A 21,732-nucleotide genomic window follows, 5' to 3' on the forward strand; every position below is an offset into this window, starting at 1 on the left:
CACCCTTGGCGAGACGCAACGTTTCACCTGTAGAGGGCCAATTAAATATAACTTTCTTTCCATGAAAGTCAACGTTATTGTATTCCAACTACATTAACTATCTTGTAAATAATTTAAACAACTTCTGAAGTTGACAACAAAATACGGAACACAAAAACGATACGGGTAGAGTAATGTGTCTTAATTTTATTGAGAAATTAAACAGAAAGTGGCCATAGCCCTGTGCAGCCGACCAAAGAGAAACAGCTAGCTATGTATGATGTGTAAGCACAGATATTGAGACCTCTCTGTCGTAAAACATAGCAAACTGACACTAACCGACTTAAAAACAAATGTATTTTTTATCACTCAGTGGTGTCACCTCAAAAACCACATCACTCAGTGGTGTCACACCAACAACCACACAAATGGTAACTAGAGACCAACTATTGCTTCCATGAGGTATCCGCACATTCAATAATAATTGAATTTAGCTTCATAATAAATCAGCGCAGTGCTCAACATTAGACAGTTTATAGTATTTTTTTTTTTTTTCAACACTAATGTTATCGTAGACCGGTCTCCACCATCAGAGACTTGTGTTATAAAAAGTGTCCATAATTGTATGTTGAACCAAATAGTAATTTATCTAACAGATACCTCAATTTCCAAACTGGACTCAAGGGTAGACGTAACATAGTAAACAAAGTCCGGGACACAAATTAGTATGATACGTTACATTTAGTATGGTATTTATTAATTTGTGGATGTCCATCATCCATTTCTATGATATGTTACGAATTACAATTTGTTGTGGCTAATGCTAATGTTAGCTAGGCTAGGGGTTAAGATTAAGGTTAAAGGTTTAGTTAAGTAGTTTCAGAGTAGTTAAAACATGTTATTTTATATTTAACTAGGCACGTCAGTTAAGAACAAATTCTTATTGACAATGACGGCCTAGGAACATTGGGTTAACTGCCTTGTTCAGGCAGAATGACAGATTTTTACCTTGTCAGCTCGGGGATTCAATCTAGCAACCTTTCGGTTACTGGCCCAACGTTCTAACCACTGGGCTACCTGCCGCCCCAAATGTAGTAAGTAGTTGCTAAAATGCTAAAGTTGTCCGTTTTGAGATTCAAACACGCAACCTTTGGGTTTTAGACCTTTGCGTTAGCTAACATGCTAAAAAGTAGTAAGTAGTTAAAGTTTCTAAAGTTGTCCGTGATAAGATTTGAACATGCAACCTTTGGGTTGCTAGATGTTCTTGTCATATCCACCCCGACCGACCAACCAACCACCCTCATTTCGTTTTTACTTTCTGTAACCATATCAAACGGCTTTTAGTTTACTATGTTACGCCTAGTCTATGAGACCAGCCTGCCATTTCTCGACCAACTACGCTTGTCCATTGCTGTGTTCACAACCACTTGGAACTCTGAAAAATATGAAGGCAAATCATGACGTTTGTTTTCTTCAGGTTGGAAAGTCAGAGCTCTAGAAAGATGCCCGAGTTGGATGATTGTTAAAATCGATGTTTTTCCCAGTCGGAGCTAGTTTTCTTCCGAGTTCCCAGTTGTTTTGAACGCACTAGTCGGAAGTCAGAGATTTCCGAGTTCCCAGTTGTTTGGAACGCGGCACATGTCCCGGATATATGACGTCTTAGCAGCTGGACGTATGTACATGCGACGTTGGAAATTATAGCCAAAGTACATTTCCTCCGTTATAAAGATATTATGTGTAATCATTTTCTTTATACTGTGTGAGTCGACAATAGGAATCCAGAAATAACTACAACTTGATTTAAAATGCAATGGTTCAGTGTGGATTTCTACTCTGTGTTTACGTGCACATTTTCCCGCTGTAATGACATCGGATGACAAGTCACGTATATGTGTCTTCATTGGTTTCTTGCGAGCTGGAAGCAGTCCAAAGCGGAAGTGCTCTTTCCCCAAACAGCAACAACAAAGTTACAATGTATCCATTCGATCATCAGATTGGCAGTTTCAGAATGTTGTCCATTGTTTTGTCAATGGCTAAGGGCTATTATATATATATATATATATATATATATATATATATATATATATATATATATGCATGTTTTATAATGGGAAATAATGGACACCACAGTGCATTATTTTTTAATAAAGATATGCCTACATTATTATGACCATTTATGTGTATACACACAAAGTAGGTATATGCACAAGGCGATGTTATTATGTATGTAATCTTTATTTATGCAAACTAATTATGCCCTTTATCCTGCATGAAAGACAACACAAAAAACTGTACAAAACAAATCGCAGGTAGGTTATGCTCCTGTCCAAAACTAGGCCTCACATGGCTCCAATGACAACTGGACAGCACAATAGCATATACAGTAGGACTACCAATAAAGTGCTCTTGCGTAGTGTCCTCCTTTATATCACACTATTTAAGGTTAATGTTTTGATATCCCATAGCCCAATGATGTAGGCAGGGCCTAGGCTAAAGGGAGAAATAGGCTTGGCCTAATTCTATAGAATTCTAAATAATGGCAGAATATTGCCCTGATGAAAAATGCATGTAGGCTATACTTCGTCCAGGGTTATTACTAAATGTAATTATTTGTGTCCATAATAAAGAAGGCTAATGCTAAAAGCAGTGTTCACATATAAAGGGGGGACGGTGGAGGGGAGGGCGAACTAGTGTGGAGATATAAGAGTTCGGGCTGTTGGCTGGGGCAGTTGTCGAGAGGTAGGCTATTGTAATTGTGTTACAAACCGAAAAAAACTATGAAATCCGCCGTCGCAGCTGCCGAAACAACGGTAGCATGGTAGCTTTGGACTGGGGTTTGCAAGACGAGCGCCGATATCTACACGTTACTGCAATTTTAACACCGAATTACTTATCCCCCTGATCGAGTCGGGTAAACCACCGTCCGAGATGGGGAAGGAGGTTAATGGTGTTTCGCGGAGCCGGTTTGAGGTGAGTTTATAATATAGGAGATTGATAGATGACAATTATTTTTGATTGGTGTTATGGTGTTTGTTAAACTGCGTCCATGGTTGCGCACCGATGCAGCTTCCGCAGTCAGTGTTTGGATTAGGGCAAACATGTTGTTTTCAAGTATCGACAATATTTCTTCAATAGCCTACCAGAATGTACAATTATTAAATGGGGTTATAGTTTCACATTTTGTGTTTATAAAGCATTCATAGGTTTCCGGGCTGATTAAAAAAAATTGTGGAGCCTATCCGAGCTTTCTCTTTGTGCCGTCAAAACAAAGACAATGGCACAAATACAGACTTTTAGGCTTCACACTGATACGAAGCCCTATATTTCCCATCGTTTTATAAACATAAAATGTGCTAATATTCGGGCCTACTTCATCCTACTGTGTGACTGAGTTATTTCACAGAGTTGGAGAATTGGAATGTTGTCTTTGATCAGCTAGGGTTCTGTTGTGTAGACTCATGGCCGCTGCGGGTTGATTCTGCTACAGATGGGCCATTCGCTCGGCCACGACTCGGCTTGTCCACCACCACACCGAATATCAACAGCAAATGCAACAATATATAACTGTTTTTCAAATCATACAGGCTATGATTTCCCTATAGATGTTTACGTTGACAGAAGCCCGATGTTTTTTTTATGCAAGCGATCGTTATTCAACGTTGTGGCAAAGTTTTCGTCGCTTTATACGCAGCGATAAAGAATGCACCAAATGTGAAATATGGCTTTGGATAAATACAGTCTCATGAACAAATGCCGTCCGTGTGTGTTCACGCCGTGACATTGGCCTGACTACCCTGAGCACTCTGTTGTTTAATCCTCATCTAGGCGGCGTGGGATTTGTGTGGTTTTATTTATTTTTAACAGTGCAACAGCTGACGACTCAGAAGATTCAGGCCGTACCTTCTGGCCTGACAAGCTGACATCTGCGGCAGATACGTGAGCTGTAGTTTACTAGCCAATAACAATGGACTTAAACGGTTTGGACAGTAGAATTGAAATTGTGTTGCATTTATAGGCAGGCCTATTCTTAGTCACGCCCCTGTTTTTTAATGCATCAACATATTGCCTATTGTCAAGTGGCCTAGTGTTGTTGATTGAAACGCTACAGTTAGAGAGATAAACTATCTTGCCTTGTGCGTATTTCGTTTCCAAAGGGATAAGGTGTGTTTTCTTCAGCAATTCTTAGAGTGAATCAGTCAGTGAGCTCAGCTCATGTACTTTAACCAAGGCAAGGCAACACATATATTCCATTAGTCTTGAGCATTTCAAACAGTTTTTCATAGACCAGAGACAAAAATATTATAAGAGAATTCTAGAAAGTCATTCATATCTAGAGATATTCTTGATATGATTTCATATTCAAATAGTAGAGGAAAGTGAACAATTTGTACATTTAACTTTTAATCTATCATGCTGGGAAAGGATCCAAGTTATTTAAAAACGTCCTAAATAGTATGAGTATGATTGGAGATTCAAACATGATTTAGCCTTATTTCAAACCATTCGATATACAGTGCATTCCGAAAGTGTTCAGACCCATTGACTTTTTCCACATTTTGTTACGTTACAGCCTTATTCTAAAATGGATTTTATATATATATCTCCTCACCAACCTACACACAATACCCCATAATGACAAAGTGAAAACCGGATTTTAGAATTTTTTGCAAATGTATAAAAAAGCAAAAACAGAAACCTTATTTACACAAGTATTCAGACCCTTTGCTATGAGACTCGAAATTGCGCTCAGGTGCATCTTGTTTCCATTGATCATCCTTGAGATGTTTCTATAACTTGATTGGAGTCCACCTGTACTAAATTCAATTGATTGGACATGATTTGGAAAGTCAACACACCTGTCTATATAAGGTCCCATAGTTGACAGTGCATGTCAGAGCATAAACCAAGCCAAGAGTTAGAAGGAATTGTTCGTAGAGCTCTGAGACAGGATTGTGTCAAGGCACAGATCTGGGGAAGGGTACCAAAGCATTTCTGCAGCGTTGAAGGTCCCCAAGAACACAGTGGTCTCCATCATTCTTAAATGAAAGAAGTTTGGAACCACCAAGACTCTTCCTAGGGCTGGCTGCCCGGCCAAACTGAGCAATCCGGGGAGAAGGGCATTGGTCAGGGAGTTGACCAAGAACCCAATGGTCACTCTGACAGAGCTCCGGAATTGTTTGTCTGTGGAGATGGGAGAACCTTCCAGAAGGACAACCATCTCTGCAGCACTCCACCAATCAGGCCTTTATGGTAGAGTGGCCAGACATAAGCCACTCCTCAGTAAAAGGCACATGACAGCCCGCTTGGAGTTTGCCAAAAGGGACCTAAATGACTCTGACCATGAGGAACAAGATTATCTGGTCTGATGAAACCAAGATTGAACTCTTTGGCCTGAATGCCAAGTGTCATGTCTGGAGGAAACCTGGCACCATCCCTATGGTGAAGCAAGGTGGGGGCAGCATCATACTTTGGGGATGTTTTTCAGAGGCAGGGACTGTGAGACTAGTCAGGATTGAGGGAAAGATGAGTGATGTGAAGTACAGAGAGATCCTTGATGAAAACCTGCTCCAGAGCCCTCAGGACCTCAGACTGGGGCAAAGGTTCACCTTCCAACAGGACAACTACCATAAGTTCACAGCCAACACAACGCAGGAGTGACTTCGAGACAAGTCTCTGAATGTTCTTGAGTGGCCCAGTCAGAGCCCGCACTTTAACCCAATCGAACATCTCTGGAGAGATCTAAAAATAGCTGTGCAGCGACGCTCCCCATCGAACCTGACGTAGCTTGAGAGGATATGCAGAGAAGGATGGGAGAAACTCCCCAAATACAGGTGTGCCAAGTTTGTAGCGTCATACCCAAGAAGACTCAAGACTGTAATCGCTGCCAAAGATGCTTCAACAAAGTAATGAGTAAAGTATCTGAAAACGTTTTGCTTTGTCATGGGGTATTGTATGGAGATTGAGGGGGGTGGGGGGGGCAGTTTAATCAATTTTAGAATAAGGCTGTAACATAACAAAATGTGGAGGAAGTCAAGGGGTCTAAATACTTTCTGAATACACAGTACAATAGGATATATCACATGGAACAGTATTTCTCACCATTCAAGAAAAGGTACTTTGTAATAATATGTGACAACATGCTCAAACCATAAGGGCAGTTCCACGGAAACGGAATTGCGTTGACTCAGGTTTTTCACTTAATTGGTAAGCCCAACAAAAACCATTGATTTCAAAGTTTAACAAACCATACAAGTCTATGCACAATGAATGAATACTTTTGAAAACAATTTACACTGAACAATTTACAATAACACATTTACAGGAAGAAATGTGCAGATGCAAAGTTTGGTGACAGAATTTTGGTTGATTTGATTGATTGATTGATTGTAGGACAGGCTTAATGTACTATTGACCCAGTGCGTCCACTGAATTTGTATTGTAAGTTAACAGAAAAAAAATCATAGATTCACCTTCAAAATATACATATATTGGAGGTCAGACTAACAGCAGACTCATGTTGACTTTGTCACAAAGTTGCTCAAGTCTCTACAAAGTATATTCCTGTTTATGCTTGATATCTTTGTCATTACATGGACCACCAACATGGTTCAGCATTACTGCATTTGACAGGTCCTATTCTGACTACAATACTCCTCCATAAAAAAATAAATAATAATATATGCCATTTAGCTGACCAAAGTTATCCAATGCGACTTAGGCTGCACTTACACAGACAGGCCAACTAAGATATTTGTTCCACTAATTGGTGTTTTGACCAATCACATCAGATCTTTTCACATATCTTTTTCAGAGCTGATCTGATTGGTCGAAAGACAAATGAGTGAGAGAAAAAAAATATCAGAATTGGGCTGCCTGTGTAAATGCAGCCTTAGTCATACAACATTTTGTTGTATGAGTGGCCCCAGGAATCAAAGATGAATGCAATTGACTTACCCATTAAGTGCTTCATACTTGGACAAATGTAGGTTTGCTCCTAAATATGGGAACTCTGCAAACTAGAGTAGGATACACTGAAAGATGATGTCATGGAAAACAGTATCAAGGGACTGAATATCTCATGGATCATAATTCTGTTTGTGGGTGTGTTAAAACACCTCTTTTGTAGTCACTGTTTGATTAGGAGACAGAAAATGTCTCCCTTCCTCTCAATCTCTCTTCATCGCACTCGCTGTACCACCCCCTTTCTCCCGTCAAGCTTTGACATTGAACCTATCTCTACTGATGACGGTGATTGTTTATCATTGGTTATATGCTGGAGCTTTCCTTGGGGTGGGGCAGAGAGAATAGAGGAAGTCTAGGCCAGTCCTGCTGTGAGCGATGGAGCCAGAGGAAGTTAACACGCTCTTCTTCATCTCTTCCTCACAGATGTTCTCAAACAGCGATGAGGCCGTCATCAATAAGAAGCTGCCCAAGGAGCTGTTGCTACGGTGAGCGAGGGCTTTCCAATGACTGGGCTGTATGCACACACAGAATATGGCATGCCACATGCTCAACACCATCAAACATCTTAACCTGCCCAAAACACAGCCGTTTACACTCTGGTCCACCTGCTCCACACAACACAGCCACTGACAATTAGCGAGGTTACATCGTGACACTTGAGCCATGAGCCACCTTAGAAACGAAGGGTCACTATACCGGGGATTCTAGTGGTTTGGTCAACATCACCGGCCATCTGCCACACTCCCTCATGCGCCCCATCCCACTTGCCCCAATTTCCCCTCCCCCCCCCCAATGCTAAAACTAATTAAACACAGATGGTCTGGGCTATAAAACATTCTAATCGATTAAGCAAAAAAAAAGTAAAGCCCCAGAGCAAACAGAAAATGGAGGCCATAACTCAAGCCTGGGTCTCACCAGCAGAACGGTCTGGGATAGAGGTGCTGACGGTTGGGGGTGTGCTGAAGGTGCAGGGGCCACAGACTGAGCTCTGATTTACTAGGGCTTTTGGGTTACGGGCAGGCTTGCCGAGGCCAATTGCAACATACTCACCCTACATCACACTGGGCTGCAGAGTGTAATGTGTTACATATGAATCCATCACACATGCATACCTATTCTCGAAGGGCATAGGCAGTATTCACACTCCTTGACTTCTTCCACATTTTGTGTTACAACCTGAATTTAAAAATGGGTAACATTTAGATGTTTTTTGTCACTGGCCTACACACAATACCCAATAATAAGTTCAGTAGTAAAAATGTCTTAACGAGTGACACGTTGCATGGACTCTGTGTGCAATAATAGTTTTTAACATGATTTTTGAATGACTACCTCATCTCTGTACCCCACACATACAATTATCTGTAAGGTCCCTCAGTCGAGCAGTGAATTTCAAACACAAATTCAACCACAAATACCAGAGAGGTTTTCCAATGCCTTGCAAAGAAGGCTACCTATTGGTAGATGGGTAAAGAATTTTAAAAAGCAGGCATTGAATATCCCTTTGAGAATGGTGAAGTTATTAATTACACTTTGGATGTTGTATCAATTCACCCAGTCACTACAAAGATACAGGTGACCTTCCTAACTCAGTTGCAAGAGAGGAAGGAAACTGCTCAGGAATTTCACCATGAGGCCGGTGGTGACTTTAAAACAGTTACAGGGTTTAATGGCTGTGATAGGGGAACTGCGGATGGATCAACAGCATTGTAGTTACTAACCTATTTTATAGTGAAAAGAAAGCCTCTACAGAATACAAATATTTGAAAACATGCATCATGTTTGCAACAAGGCACTAAAGTAATAATGCAAAAAATGTGGCAAATCAATTCACTTTTTGTCCAGAATACAAAGTGCTATTTTTGGGGTCAATATGTTACTGAGTACCACTTTACATATTTTCAAGCATAGTGGTGACTGCATCATGTTATGGGTATGCTTGTAATCGTTAAGGTCTGGGGAGTTTCTCAGAATAAAAAATTAACGGAATGGAGTTACGCACAGGCAAAATCCTAGATGAACTCACCTTTCTGCAGGACAATAACCTAAAACACAAGGCCAAATCTACACTAGAGTTGCTTACCAAAAAGACAGTTTGACTTAAATCTACTTGAAAATCTATGGCAAGACCTGAAGATTCACAGCTGCAATTGCTGTAAAAGGTGCTTCTACAAAGTATTGACTTAAGGGTGTGAATACTTATGTAAATGAGATAATTTAATAAATGTTGAATTCTCTCTGAAACACAACAATGTGGAAAAAGTCAAGGGGTATGAATACTTTCTGAAGGTACTGGTACACTACATACATACATACAGTACCAGTCAAAAGTTTGGACACACCTACTCATTCCAGGGTTTTTCTTTATTTTTACTATTTTCTACATTGTAGAATAATTGTGAAGACATCAAAACGTTGAAATAACACATATGGAATCATGTAGTATCCAAACATGTGTTAAAACAAATCTAAATATATTTTATATTTGAGATTCTTCAAAGTAACCACTCCTTCAAGACCGTTGGAAAAGCATTCCAGGTGAAGCTGATTGAGAGAATGCCAAGAGTGTGCAAAGTTGTCAAGGCAAAGGGTGGCTATTGGCTATGGAATACAAATGTGTTGGTTATTACATGATTCCATGTGTTATTTCATAGTTTTGATGTCTTCACTATTCTACAATGTAGAAAATAGTAAAATTAGTCAACTTTGAATGAGTAGGTGTGTCCAAACTTTTGGTGTGTGTAACCAATACAAATACCTTCAGTTAATTTGTAAAATTCTGAATATCTTTTCATCTACACAATTTATCAATACTTTCTGAATACTGTGTGTGTATGTATGTACGTGTGTATGCACTTAAACAATTGCTGGGAGGAACCAGAAAGATCAGTTAGGCTATTGGAATTATTGCATACATACATACATACATACATACATAGGTACATAGGTACATACACAGTGCTTCCCACTGTTGTCAAGTTGGTTGGATGTCCTTTGGGTGGTGGACCATTGTTGATACACACAAACTGTTGACTGTGAAAAACCCAGCAGCGTTGCAGATCTCGACACAAACCGGTGCTCCTGGCACCTACTGCCATACTCCGTTCAAAGGCACCTTTTTTGTCTTGCCCATACACCCTCTGAATGGCACACATTCTATTCTCAATTGTCTCAAGGATTAAAAATCATTCTTTAACCTGTCTCCTCCACTTCATCTACACTGATTTGAAGTGGATTTAACGAGTGACAAATGAGGGATCATATCTTTCACCTGGATTCACATGGTCAGTCTGTCATGGAAAGAGGTGTTTTTAACGTTGTGTGTGTGTGTGTGTGTGTAATGCCCCACCACACAATCTCTCTCTGCAAAAGTAAACATTTATATAGCCTTCAAACACAATAACCATACTAGAGTTAACATAAATTCACCCACACAAGAACACAATCAAGTGTCATATGCTCATCAAACATAAAGTGGCATACGTAGCAGAGTTCTATGTAATTAAAGGGTAGAACCGGGATTCTTGGTAGAGCCTTGTATACATAGAGGGCTCTGGTTCTGATTCTGGGTACCAGGGGTTCTGAACCATCCCTGTCTGTGTTCCAGAATCTTCTCCTTTCTGGATGTGGTGACACTCTGTCGCTGTGCCCAGGTCTCACGGGTGAGTTTGTGTTTCTGAAGTGTGTGTTTGGTTCAGTGTGAGAGTGTATGTAATTGTGTGTTGGACAGAATAGTGAAACCAGTGAAGTTGACCTTGTGCCCCTCTCTCCCTCAGTCGTGGAATGTGCTCGCCCTGGACGGCAGTAATTGGCAGAGGATTGACCTTTTCGACTTTCAGAGAGATATTGAGGTCAGGAAGTCTCGCATAAACCTTCTTTTTCCTCACCTCTTCTCTCTCCTATCCTCTCCATCTCCTCCTCACCTGCCATTGATTTATCAATTGTCTTTGTCTGTCTTGCTGTCTTTTATGGAAACAAAGTGGACATTCATGGCTTTGACCTTATAAACACAAACAACATTGACTTTAAACCCACATACCGTGATTATCGAAGATTGAATTCAGGACCTTAGCAGTTGGTTGTCTACCAAAGGAAAGTTTGAATTGACTACTATTGATGTTGTGCGTTCACCACAATCAATGCCATGTACTGTATGTCACTCTATTGACCTTGTCACTGTATGGATGACCCCAGATGACCATGTTAAAGGCATTTGAAGGGTATGACTGATGTATTCACACGTGACCAGTTTAGTACATTGCCATAATCAACGATGAATGAATGACCTGAACGCCAGGTCAAGTATGATCATGTCTGCCAGACTTGAGTGCAATATTAAGACAGACACTCAACAGGCTCTGTGAAATTGGTTCAAGTTAAGCAGTCAGTGTTTACAAAGATGGTTGAGTTTTGCCTGAACAGGCAGACTCCTGCCCTATGCTCCTGCTACATGTATTCTTGCATGTATGTGAAAGTGAAGATGATCTGGGGATGAATCTATGTTTTATGAGAGGTTTGTGTCCGTGTGTTGCAGGGGCGAGTGGTGGAGAACATCTCGAAACGATGTGGGGGATTCCTGAGGAAGTTGAGTCTGAGGGGCTGTCTGGGGGTGGGGGACAGCGCTCTGAGGTGAGGACTGACTGGGAATCTGGCCTAGACTGGGCACTCTTGGCACTGAGGAGGGTGAGGGGAGGAGATTTATGTGGGAGCTGGAGGGCAAGTACACACACTCCAGTGCAAATATGTCTGTTCCTGTTTGTTTTTCAACAGAACCTTCTCCCAGAACTGCAGGAATATTGAGCTGCTTAGTTTGAATGGCTGCACCAAGATTACTGATAGGTATTTACAGACATTTATGCCTTATTTTGTTTTGTCTAGTATAATTATGTTTTGCTAATGTACTAAAGTGTTATATTATTATACATGTAAGCCTCTTGTCTCTTTCTCTCCCATGCAGCACATGTAATAGCCTCAGTAAGTTCTGTCCCAAGCTCAAACACTTGGACCTCGCCTCCTGTACCTCAATCACCAACCTGTCACTCAAAGCACTCAGGTGAGGGGTCTCTCTTTCTCCCACTCATACTGTCAGCATTCCTGGAAAAACCTTGTCACTCACCTTTTGGTGATTTGATCGTAGTCATCCCTCTTCATGCTCCGTGACAGTTTGCTGACTCTAGGACTAATATAAGCCATTCAAAATATCCTGGGACTTTTTTGAGATGCAAGGTTTTTCCGGGACTCTGACAATACTCACACACACACCGGGGAGTCTCCTCAGCAGGAGCAGATGGTTGCATTTGTTGTACAAGTGTAGGGTGAACAGGTAATTCAGGGGATGTGCATAAATATAGGACACGTTGTTGTTTTGCCTGCTTTTTATCTAATATCTGTCTCGTGGTCTGACCCATTTCTTCCCCTGCAGTGAGGGCTGTCCTCTGTTAGAGCAGCTTAACATCTCGTGGTGTGACCAGGTGACTAAGGATGGCATCCAGGCCTTGGTACGATGCTGTCCCGGACTCAAAGGCCTTTTCCTCAAGGGCTGCACACAGGTAGGGCCAGGGCAAGGCAACAAAAGGGTCAGCTAGAGATGGGACCATTTTTAAAAAGCATAAGGTCGCTATCTCAGTCTAAGCAAGGTGCATGAACGGAAGAACAGACTGGATATGTGAGAGGTAGTCAGACACCCTTGGAGGTGAAATGAACAAACGGATCGCGTATGATTAGTATTGTAGCCAGGAGGATGAGGCGTTAAGATATAGGTAGACTGAAGGGCTGACTGAGGGGAGAGGGGCTTAGCTAGTCTAGATATGAGACCAGGGCTAAGGTTTCTATTGCAAACAGTGTGATGGGGATGTTAGATCCAAACAGCAGGTAGGATATTTAGTTGCAGAAGGGGGTTAGCTAGCTAGCTCATTGGTGGGGTTACCTTGGGGCACTGCTAATGGGATTTCAAATGACACCTCTCTCGCTCTCTCTCTCTCGCTTCTTTCCATCTCCACCAATTAACTAGTTGGAGGATGAAGCACTGAAGCACATTGGTGCACACTGTCCAGAGCTGGTCACTCTCAACTTACAGACGTGTTCGGTAAGCAAGCACCTCTTTCAGTGTTTAGGTCACATAACGGCAAAACCTGCTGGTCTCACAGATCCAAAATAAAGTGTCTCGCTTGATATTTCAGCACCCATCATGTTTGGGGCTGAATGCTTTGTTGTGATGGGTTGGGAGATTGTAACTCCTGATTAGGTTTGTCATTGAGAAATGATGAATCTCTAATAGCTGTTGTGGCCATCCATATGGAAGGTAAATGAGTCATGTCCTGCCTCTCCTCTGCTGTTTTTATTTTTTTGGTGGACTGAGGGGAGTTTCTTGTGTACAAGGCTGCTCAGTCAGTCTGCATCCTGCCCTGCAGTAGAGGGACTGGTGTGGACTGAGGCCTGCCCTGCCATGTAACCTACATAACCAATAGCGTGTGAAATCCACCCAGACAACACATTTGTTTCTCTGGCATCCTCTTTATCTGTGTCTCCAAATTGCCTTCCTGTTATGTCTACACCCCAAATGCCTCTTTCTCCCTCCCTCCCTCCCTCTTTCCTTCCTTGTCTCCTTCTCAATGTCTCCCATCTTTCAGCAGCTTCCTCATCTTTTGCCAGAATCGCCTCTTTTTCATCCTCTGACCTCTCTCTCTTTTTACACCTGTGCTTTCTTTGTGTGGCTCCCCCTCGCAACTTTCTGCAATCTTGCAAGATCAGAACTATAGAGGGAAAAGAGATGAAAATATATCACAAAAAACAAGATATGATTCTCATTCCCCGTTCCGAGGTGGATATTCATAGCCTACGGCATTAGTTATGGTAATATTATGTTCATTTTGTTAATGGCGTTATAGCTGTTTGATGCCGTGGAAGTTCTGCTAGTGACCCCCGTGCCTGCTTCCTTCTGAGCAGCAGATCACAGATGAAGGTCTCATTACTATATGCCGGGGCTGTCACCATCTGCAGTCGCTGTGTGTCTCAGGTTGTGCCAACATCACAGACGCCATCCTCCACGCCTTGGGACTGAACTGCCCGCGCCTCAGGTTGGTACTCCCTCTGCTCCTAGTCCACCTCCTCACCTCCGACCCCTGCTCCAACCCCTCCACACTGGTCTCAGGTGTCCCCCACCAAGCCCGCCTCATCCAACCCACATCCACGCTACCCCCCCACCCATCCCTGCTTCTAACCCCTGTTCACTCCAAATACCACAAGAAACTCCATACAACCCTTCATACATTAAGACTCAAATACACCCCGCTCTCCTTTCTGGTTAGTGCCCAAGTTAACCCACCTTGTATTTCCTCAGACACGTCAATACATAGCAGTTCCCCCGACCATAACAACAGTATGTCCTGTCTCCTTTCAGAATATTAGAGGTGGCTCGCTGCTCTCAGCTCACAGATGTGGGCTTCACTACACTAGCAAGGGTGAGTGTGGAAACTGACACAGGTCACACACACACACCTCTGACATACAATACCATTCAAAAGTTTGAGGTTACTTAGAAATGTCCTTGTTTTTGATAAAAGCAAAACATTTTTTGTCCATTAAAATAACATCAAATTGATCAGAAATACAGTGTAGACATAGTTAATGTTGTAAATGACTATTGTAGCTGGAAACGGCTGGTTTTTAATGGAATATCTACATAGGCGTACAGAGGCCCATTATCAGCAAACATCACTCCTGTGTTCCAATGGCACGTTGTGTTAGCTAATCCAAGTTTATCATTTTAAAAGGCTAATTGATCATTAGAGAACCCTTTTGCAGTTATGTTAGCACAGCAGAAAACTGTTGTACTGATTAAAGAAGCAATAAAACTGGCCTTTAGACTAGTTGAGTATCTGGAGCGTCAGAATTTCTCGCATGGAATAGCCTTCATTTCTCAGAACAAGAATAGACTGACGAGTTTCAGAAGTTCTTTGTTTCTGGCCATTTTGAGCTTGTAATCGAAACCACAAATGCTGACACTGCAGATACTCAACTAGTCTAAAGAAGGCCAGTTGTATTGCTTTTTTAATCAGAACAACAGTTTTCAGCTGTGCTAACATAATTGCAAAAGGGTTTTCTAATGATCAATTAGCCTTTTAAAATTATAAACTTGGATTAGCTAACACAACGTGCCATTGGAACACAGGAGTGATGGTTGCTGATAATGGGCCTATGTAGATATTCCATTAAAAATCAGCCATTTCCAGCTACAATAGTCGTTTACAACATTAACAATGTCTACACTGTATTTCTGATCAATTTGATGTTATTTTAATGGACACTTTTTTTTGCTTTTCTTTCAAAAAACAAGGACATTTCTAAGTGACCCCAAACTTTTGAACGGTAGTGTACATGTGTTGTCTTACTGTTTTTTTTTTGTTGTTTTTTTTCTGGCAGAATTGTCATGAGCTGGAAAAGATGGACCTGGAAGAGTGTGTGCAGGTGAGCTAGACTGCGCAACACGCACGTTTCCACACACACTAACATACACTGTAGCACCATCAACCATAAGGATACGTTTGTTTATGTCTCTCCCCAGATCACGGACGGCACACTTATTCAGTTGTCCATCCACTGCCCTCGTCTGCAAGTTCTGGTGAGCACTAGCGTGTGGCTTCTATCCTAGGAGCTTGTCTCATTCATGCTTTGTTCAATCTAAGCAATGTCTTTAAATTCTATGAAATACATGTCGGAAGGACTTGTTTCTTAGATAATCCACAGTCTCGTGGTGTTAATAACAAAAGAAACCCAGTGTGTTCCGTGACCGTAGTATTGCTGTTCTTAACTGTTCCTTTGTTGTTGTTGTGGTCTCTCTCTCTCAGAGCCTGTCTCACTGTGAGCTGATTACTGACGATGGCATCAGACATCTGGGCAGCGGACCCTGTGCCCACGACCGGCTGGAGGTGATCGAGCTGGACAACTGCCCCCTGATCACGGACGCCTCGCTGGAGCACCTGAAGACCTGCCACAGCCTGGACCGCATTGAGCTCTACGACTGCCAGCAGATCACCCGCGCAGGCATCAAGAGACTAAGGGTAGGCACTGGTGCTACAGCGTACATTGCTGCTTATGCGTTGTGCACAGACACCCGGACACAAAGATTACAGTAGGTGAATGAATGTTTCTTAGATGCGTTTGTATAGACTCTTACACCAACACTTGTCTTTATCTCTTTCTCTTCTCTCCAGACCCATCTACCTAACATCAAAGTGCACGCGTATTTCGCTCCCGTCACCCCACCCCCCTCAGTCGGGGGGAGTCGCCAGAGATTCTGTCGCTGCTGTATCCTGCTATGATGTGAAGACTGCGCCCCCACCCCCCTCAGCCCAACATCTGCCCCTCCACCCAACCTGGCTCGGCCTGGTCCGATCCGGCCTCAAGGTATACATGCTGGTGTGTCCCCCCGATTGGCGTTGCAGAGAGAGGGAGAGAGCCCAACCACCACAGGGTCTGGGAAGAACCTTCCCAACGACATTACCAAACCCACTCACAACAGCCTTTGTCAAACACACAAATAAACACACACACACATCACCACAGATGAGCGTCAGTACATTCCCTGCTGTCCCCAGGCCCATGTTCTAAAGACCACCCAGCATTACAGGGAGGATTACATAATAGAACCACTGCTGTTTACAGATTAGGCTCCTAATACACTGTATGGACTACATGAAGCTAGGGCTCACTTAATAAAAGGTTCCCTATGAACTACAATGACCTTTTACTGAAGGATCAGGAAGATGGGTTTGGATAAGAAACTCACATCCAATGTGTGTTTGTGGGTGTTGGGAGGATAACCAGAAACATGGCTAGAGCTACTATGAGGATATTGGTTTGGTAGAAATGCCCTCAGAATCTTTCAACGACTGTCAAGCTACCTCTAGACATAACTGCACTTCAATGTGAGTAGCTCTTTGTTAGCCTCTGGTTCCAGACTGCCCACTCCAAACCAAACTTTTTATTTTCACTAAAGATCCGTTTCCATTGGCACTTTGAAGTCAACCCAGGTTGGGCTGGCCTTGGTGGCTAGCTGAAATTGTTTCCACTGCCTCCAAATAGAATAAATTATGTCATGTTGCTAGGTAGCCAATATGTGACTGCAGCTGGCTTCGCTAATGTTGCTAACTGGCAAGATGTTGAAGAATTTCAATTCACCCTCACAATGCTGTAACTAACTTTAACCCACACTCCTGTCAGTGCTAGCCATACTCAGAACCATGTATTTAGCTTGCTAACTAGCTAAACGGTTAGCGTCGCCATTAGCTAGCTAGCTAATCAAGCAAACCAGACGGCAGGTTTGAGTTTTTTAAATGTATTTAATTATATTTTTTTATACGACAGGTTTGATATGATGTAGCTAGCTAGCTTTCAATACGAACTGGCCAGCTAAAAGTCCTGCTAGCTACAGTAGCTTGTTTTAACTCTGATATGCTAGCTAACAATGGTAGCTAGCATTTTAGGGCTGACTGTTGTCATAGAAGTTTATTGTGTAATGCAAAAATGAATGGATCCAGCTGTGGTGGTAATTCGTGTCATGTCTGACTACTGCAGTACTGCTTGTCCATGTGCTAGCTAGCAGCGCACACACCCAGATGAGCTGCTAAACGTTGTCACCATCCAGCGGTTATTTTTATTATTATTATTTTATTTTATTTACTGCGTCACCAGCCTGAATTCTAAACGCGCTGGCACCAGTTGTGAAACTGGGCTGTGCTGGTTCGAATTTGAGCATTCCATTCGAACAATCTCAATTTTGGCCCTAATTTTAAGTGCCAGTGGAAAAGGGGTTTAATTTAACAGTCCTGGCGTCTTCTACAGCCATTAAACAGCCCCCGCACACACACACAAACATATTGTAAATACAGTGGGTAGTAGTTCTTCTCTAGACTCAAAGTAGCTACAGCTTAGTGCAGGCCTGCTAGGGGGTATGCTGAGTTTATCCAGCAAAATGATGACACTTTTTAAAGAGTCTCTATGACTCACCTAATAGTTTACTGCCAAATGACTACACACACTTGCACATACACATGCGCACACACACACAGCTCAATACCTTCCCCCTTCCCCTCTCTCTGTTACAGTCAGAAGCTTCATTGTACAAAAATAAAAAAGAGAAAAGCAAATATTTTTCTAAAAAGGACACCAATTGAGACTTACACGTGGGGACTTGAGAAGATGCCAAATGTTGCATGTAACAATTCTAGTTTTTTTAATCTAAATGTAATATATGTAAGTACTGTGGAAATCCAGCGTTGCAGCCAGCTAAACCACACCACAGACCATGGTGTGAAGGAGAGATTTATGTCAATGGGTCTCGCACTATGAACTATGTTAAGCCAAACGCATACTGTACACACACAGGTGTGTTTTTGTGAATGTGTGTGAGAGAATGTTCCGGGGCTATGGAGAGTAGTTTGGACAGTGAACCATCACTGGTTCTGGAGTTTGGAGACATAATAAACCAGGCCCCTGCAAGCTAGTCTTAACAACAACAAAAATATTGAATAGAGACCCAAACACATAAAATAAAAAAGATTGACGTCACTGTGAGTTTGATGCCAGACAGACCAGAAGGACGGAAAGAAAAAGCCAACCGAAAACAAAGTATCTGTATTTTCATTTTGTTGCTTTTAGTCTTTTTTTCCCCTCTTGGTGATGAACATTCTTGATGAATGCGAGCTGGCAAACCACACATGTGTAGGAGGAGATGCCCAGTGTTGCTAGCGGGCACCAGGATCTGGTCAGTGACAGTAATGCCCCTTCAACTCCCATGAGGCCATGCAGGGGAGAGGGTGACAGTGGAGTTGACCCTGCCACCAGCGCAACACCCTCCTGTTGCTGCTTGGGACCAGTGACGTGGGAAGAGAAGGGGCCGCTGGAATTGGATAGGTGCGATCACTAAACAAGGAAGTCGTTTAGAATCTTGACCTGGAGTGAGCTGAGTGCACAACACTGGCCTGCTGACAAATGTGTCCCAAAACGCCACGACTACCACCTTACCAAAAGACTTTGACCCCTGTTCATGAGTATCAAAGCCTTTCATCTGGATCCTTCCTCCTCTCCCACACTTTAGCCTTCTCTGTTTTCTGTCTCTCCTCTTCTATTCTCTGTTCTGTTTTTCTTTTTATAGTTTAGTCTTTTTTTAGCCTTTTTCTGTTCAAGTTGGTGACTTCTACATCTCGTTCTCACCCCTCCCCTCTCTTTTCTGTTTGGTGTGTTTTGGGGTGGGGCTGTTTTTTTGTTTTGCATTCAGTCATGAGTTCAGTGTTTTCCCCAGTGAAGTTTGAGCCCTCTTGCAGTCCCTGGTTTTTGGTCTTATGCAGTTTGTGTTCTATGACGAGTTCTTGTTACCTAATGTCCAGAGTGTAGTTACCTAATGTCCAGAGTGTAGTTACCTAATGTCCAGAGTGTAGTTACCTAATGTCCAGAGTGTAGTTACCTAATGTCCAGAGTGTAGTTACCTAATGTCCAGAGTGTAGTTACCTAATGTCCAGAGTGTAGCCTTTGGGGTTGGAGACAGTGCAATTTGTAAAATAAGTTGATGAGTCGGTGAGGATGAACCGGTGTTGCTTGTATGTATAATGGATGTTATACAACATATTGAATGTGTTGCCATGAAGGCGTTGTCTGGGAACGTGGGGGGTGGGTGGGTTTGGGGGTTAGGGCCTAGGTTGTGTGCTGATGTAGCAGAAACAGATTCCTCTCCTGATGTGCTTTCCCTTTTACTTGTTATGCCTTGATTTGGGGATCCCCTAACACCATGATGCAGCCCAGCCCACTGTAGAAACAAACAGATTTGGTACGCCCAGTAGGAATGTTATAATGTTCTCTAAAAATACATATTTCCTTCTAAGATTCAAACCAACTAACAGGCAAAACATTAAATGATGATTATTTTCTGTTTTGTGATTTCTCAGTTGGGGGTGGGAGGAGGATAATGCAAACGGCGATTAATCCAGTCTGATCTGTTTTGTTTGAATGCGGGTTTATGGGGGATTAGAGAACATCCAGGAGCCCGGATATGCAGAGATGCATAATGTACTCTGATACTACTCACCCTCTGGCTGGATGCAACTGTGCTCCCACTGCTCCGTACGGTCTGGAGTTACTGGAGGGGAAGTCAGGGTGAGGCCAGGATCCATAACACCTGTTTGCCCTCTTCACACATAGTTGCTGAGTCACCGGCACCACTTGTACTCACTTAGTCATACACAGACGCACTGAGACACACACACACACACGCGGTACGCACTGACCATTTGCACTGCCATGGTCCCCTCTGAATCAGAACTCAGTTGAGAGCGAAGGTATGCAGAGTAGACATGCATGCCTTCACATACACACTATTGACAGCACAGACAACAGGCAAATTCAGCCTCAAGCGGTTCCGTTAGAATTTATTCAATATACAAACACACGAGAACATGTCCATACCGGGTTATCTCATAAACTACCCTGTAGAATGTCAAGGCTAAACACATGCAAAGCAATTATACCACTTCATTCCTCTGATTTTTTTTTTCTCCAGCAGTTAACATGGAAGATGACAGATTACTGAATTCTGGATCAGTCCATTTTCATGTCCACTCATTCCCTACGACTAGACTGTGTGTTGGAGGGGGTGGGGGAGGGGGTTGGGAAGGACGGCTGACTGGCTGCGTGAACAAGATGGTGGATCTAAAGTGTGTTCTTGGTAGTTTGACACCTGGGGATTACTTTACTTTTTTTTTTACTTTACACAATGACTGTAGTTCATATAAATTAATGTAAATCTTTTTCTTTTTTTTCTTTTTTTACAATTAACTGATTATAAATGAATATGTATGAATAAATATATAACTATATTATTAAGATTTGCCTGTTATTTCTGTAATTGCAGTATGTTGAAGTGTTAATTTGTTTTGCTCTGAAATTTTTCCTGACCTGACTAGGAAAAACTCTTGGCCCCAGTTATAGGCTATAAATAGGGAGCAGAGGTTTTTCCTGGCCAGGTCAGGTAGTCTCCACTATATTGTAGTAGTCCTACATGTTTTCCTATTACTGTATGTAATGCATGTTGTCCCAACCTTAGCGTAACACTAGAGGGCAGCAATAAGCTACTTTCCAAAAAAAGGCTGTGGAGAAACCCAACCCTGAGTACCCTGCGGGGTTGTAAGAAGCAGGCTGGAACTATGTTACGAGTAGTTAAATGCTATTTTACTTAATTTATCCACTTTGTAGCAAAACTTCATTCAAACATGTTTGTAACCCAAGTCTTCATACTAATGGTGTGTGGGTATCTGATGTCTGTGATGAAATCCTAGATGAATGAACAGGATCATTCTGTCTGCCCCATTGGGAGTAACCACACTGCTACCCGTCCTACAGTGCCACGACGACCAGCGACTTAGCTTGTGATGTTGTTAGGCTCATAGTGCCACACGGGGGCCATTTTGGCTCCAGTTGTCCCCCTGCTGCTGGAGATATTGTGTTCCTCCTCCTCCTTCCCTCTGGCATGGAGTGGCTTGTTTTCGCCTTCTATCTTGTCATTGGAGGGACCTTTATTTTTAGCTGGCTTACAGACACCTGGGGTATTAGTCTGCGAATGCACAGCAGAGCAGGCAGCTTGAAAATCTTATGAATGTCCAATGAGGGTGTATTGTTTTCTCCACACAAAGCAATTGACTAATAAGAATGCTGTGTCCTATGGCTAAGTTTGTAGTCAAGATTCACACTCTGGGAAATTGGTCACGCTTACACTCGTGCCATTCAGCATAATGCCATTAT

General features: G+C 42.4%; 1 protein-coding gene across 1 annotated transcript; it reads left to right on the forward strand.

Annotated features, from left to right (window-relative positions):
* Positions 1 to 2,504: 2,504 nt before the first annotated feature.
* On the forward strand, positions 2,505 to 20,817 carry LOC106601006 (F-box/LRR-repeat protein 20). Its single transcript, XM_014192845.2, has 15 exons — positions 2,505 to 2,949; positions 7,366 to 7,427; positions 10,550 to 10,604; positions 10,719 to 10,793; positions 11,477 to 11,571; positions 11,713 to 11,781; positions 11,900 to 11,995; positions 12,365 to 12,491; positions 12,953 to 13,027; positions 13,888 to 14,018; positions 14,342 to 14,402; positions 15,364 to 15,408; positions 15,506 to 15,562; positions 15,789 to 16,001; positions 16,155 to 20,817. The coding sequence occupies exons 1-15, from the start codon at positions 2,908 to 2,910 to the stop codon at positions 16,260 to 16,262; spliced, it is 1,311 nt and encodes a 436-aa protein (XP_014048320.1). The 5' UTR covers positions 2,505 to 2,907; the 3' UTR covers positions 16,263 to 20,817.
* Positions 20,818 to 21,732: the final 915 nt, after the last annotated feature.

Source organism: Salmo salar, chromosome ssa03 (genome assembly GCF_905237065.1).
Source record: "Salmo salar chromosome ssa03, Ssal_v3.1, whole genome shotgun sequence".
NCBI classification, from domain to species: Eukaryota; Metazoa; Chordata; class Actinopteri; order Salmoniformes; family Salmonidae; genus Salmo; species Salmo salar.

What these genes read in the sequence shown, in the direction of transcription:
- LOC106601006 (XM_014192845.2), top strand. Translation starts at nt 2,908, where the DNA reads ATGGGGAAGGAGGTTAATGGTGTTTCGCGGAGCCGGTTTGAG. An exon ending in TGCACCAAGATTACTGATAG is followed by an intron (nt 11,782 to 11,899) that starts GTATTTACAGAC and finishes TCTCCCATGCAG; the next exon opens with CACATGTAATAGCCTCAGTA. An exon ending in GCTTCACTACACTAGCAAGG is followed by an intron (nt 14,403 to 15,363) that starts GTGAGTGTGGAA and finishes TTTTTCTGGCAG; the next exon opens with AATTGTCATGAGCTGGAAAA.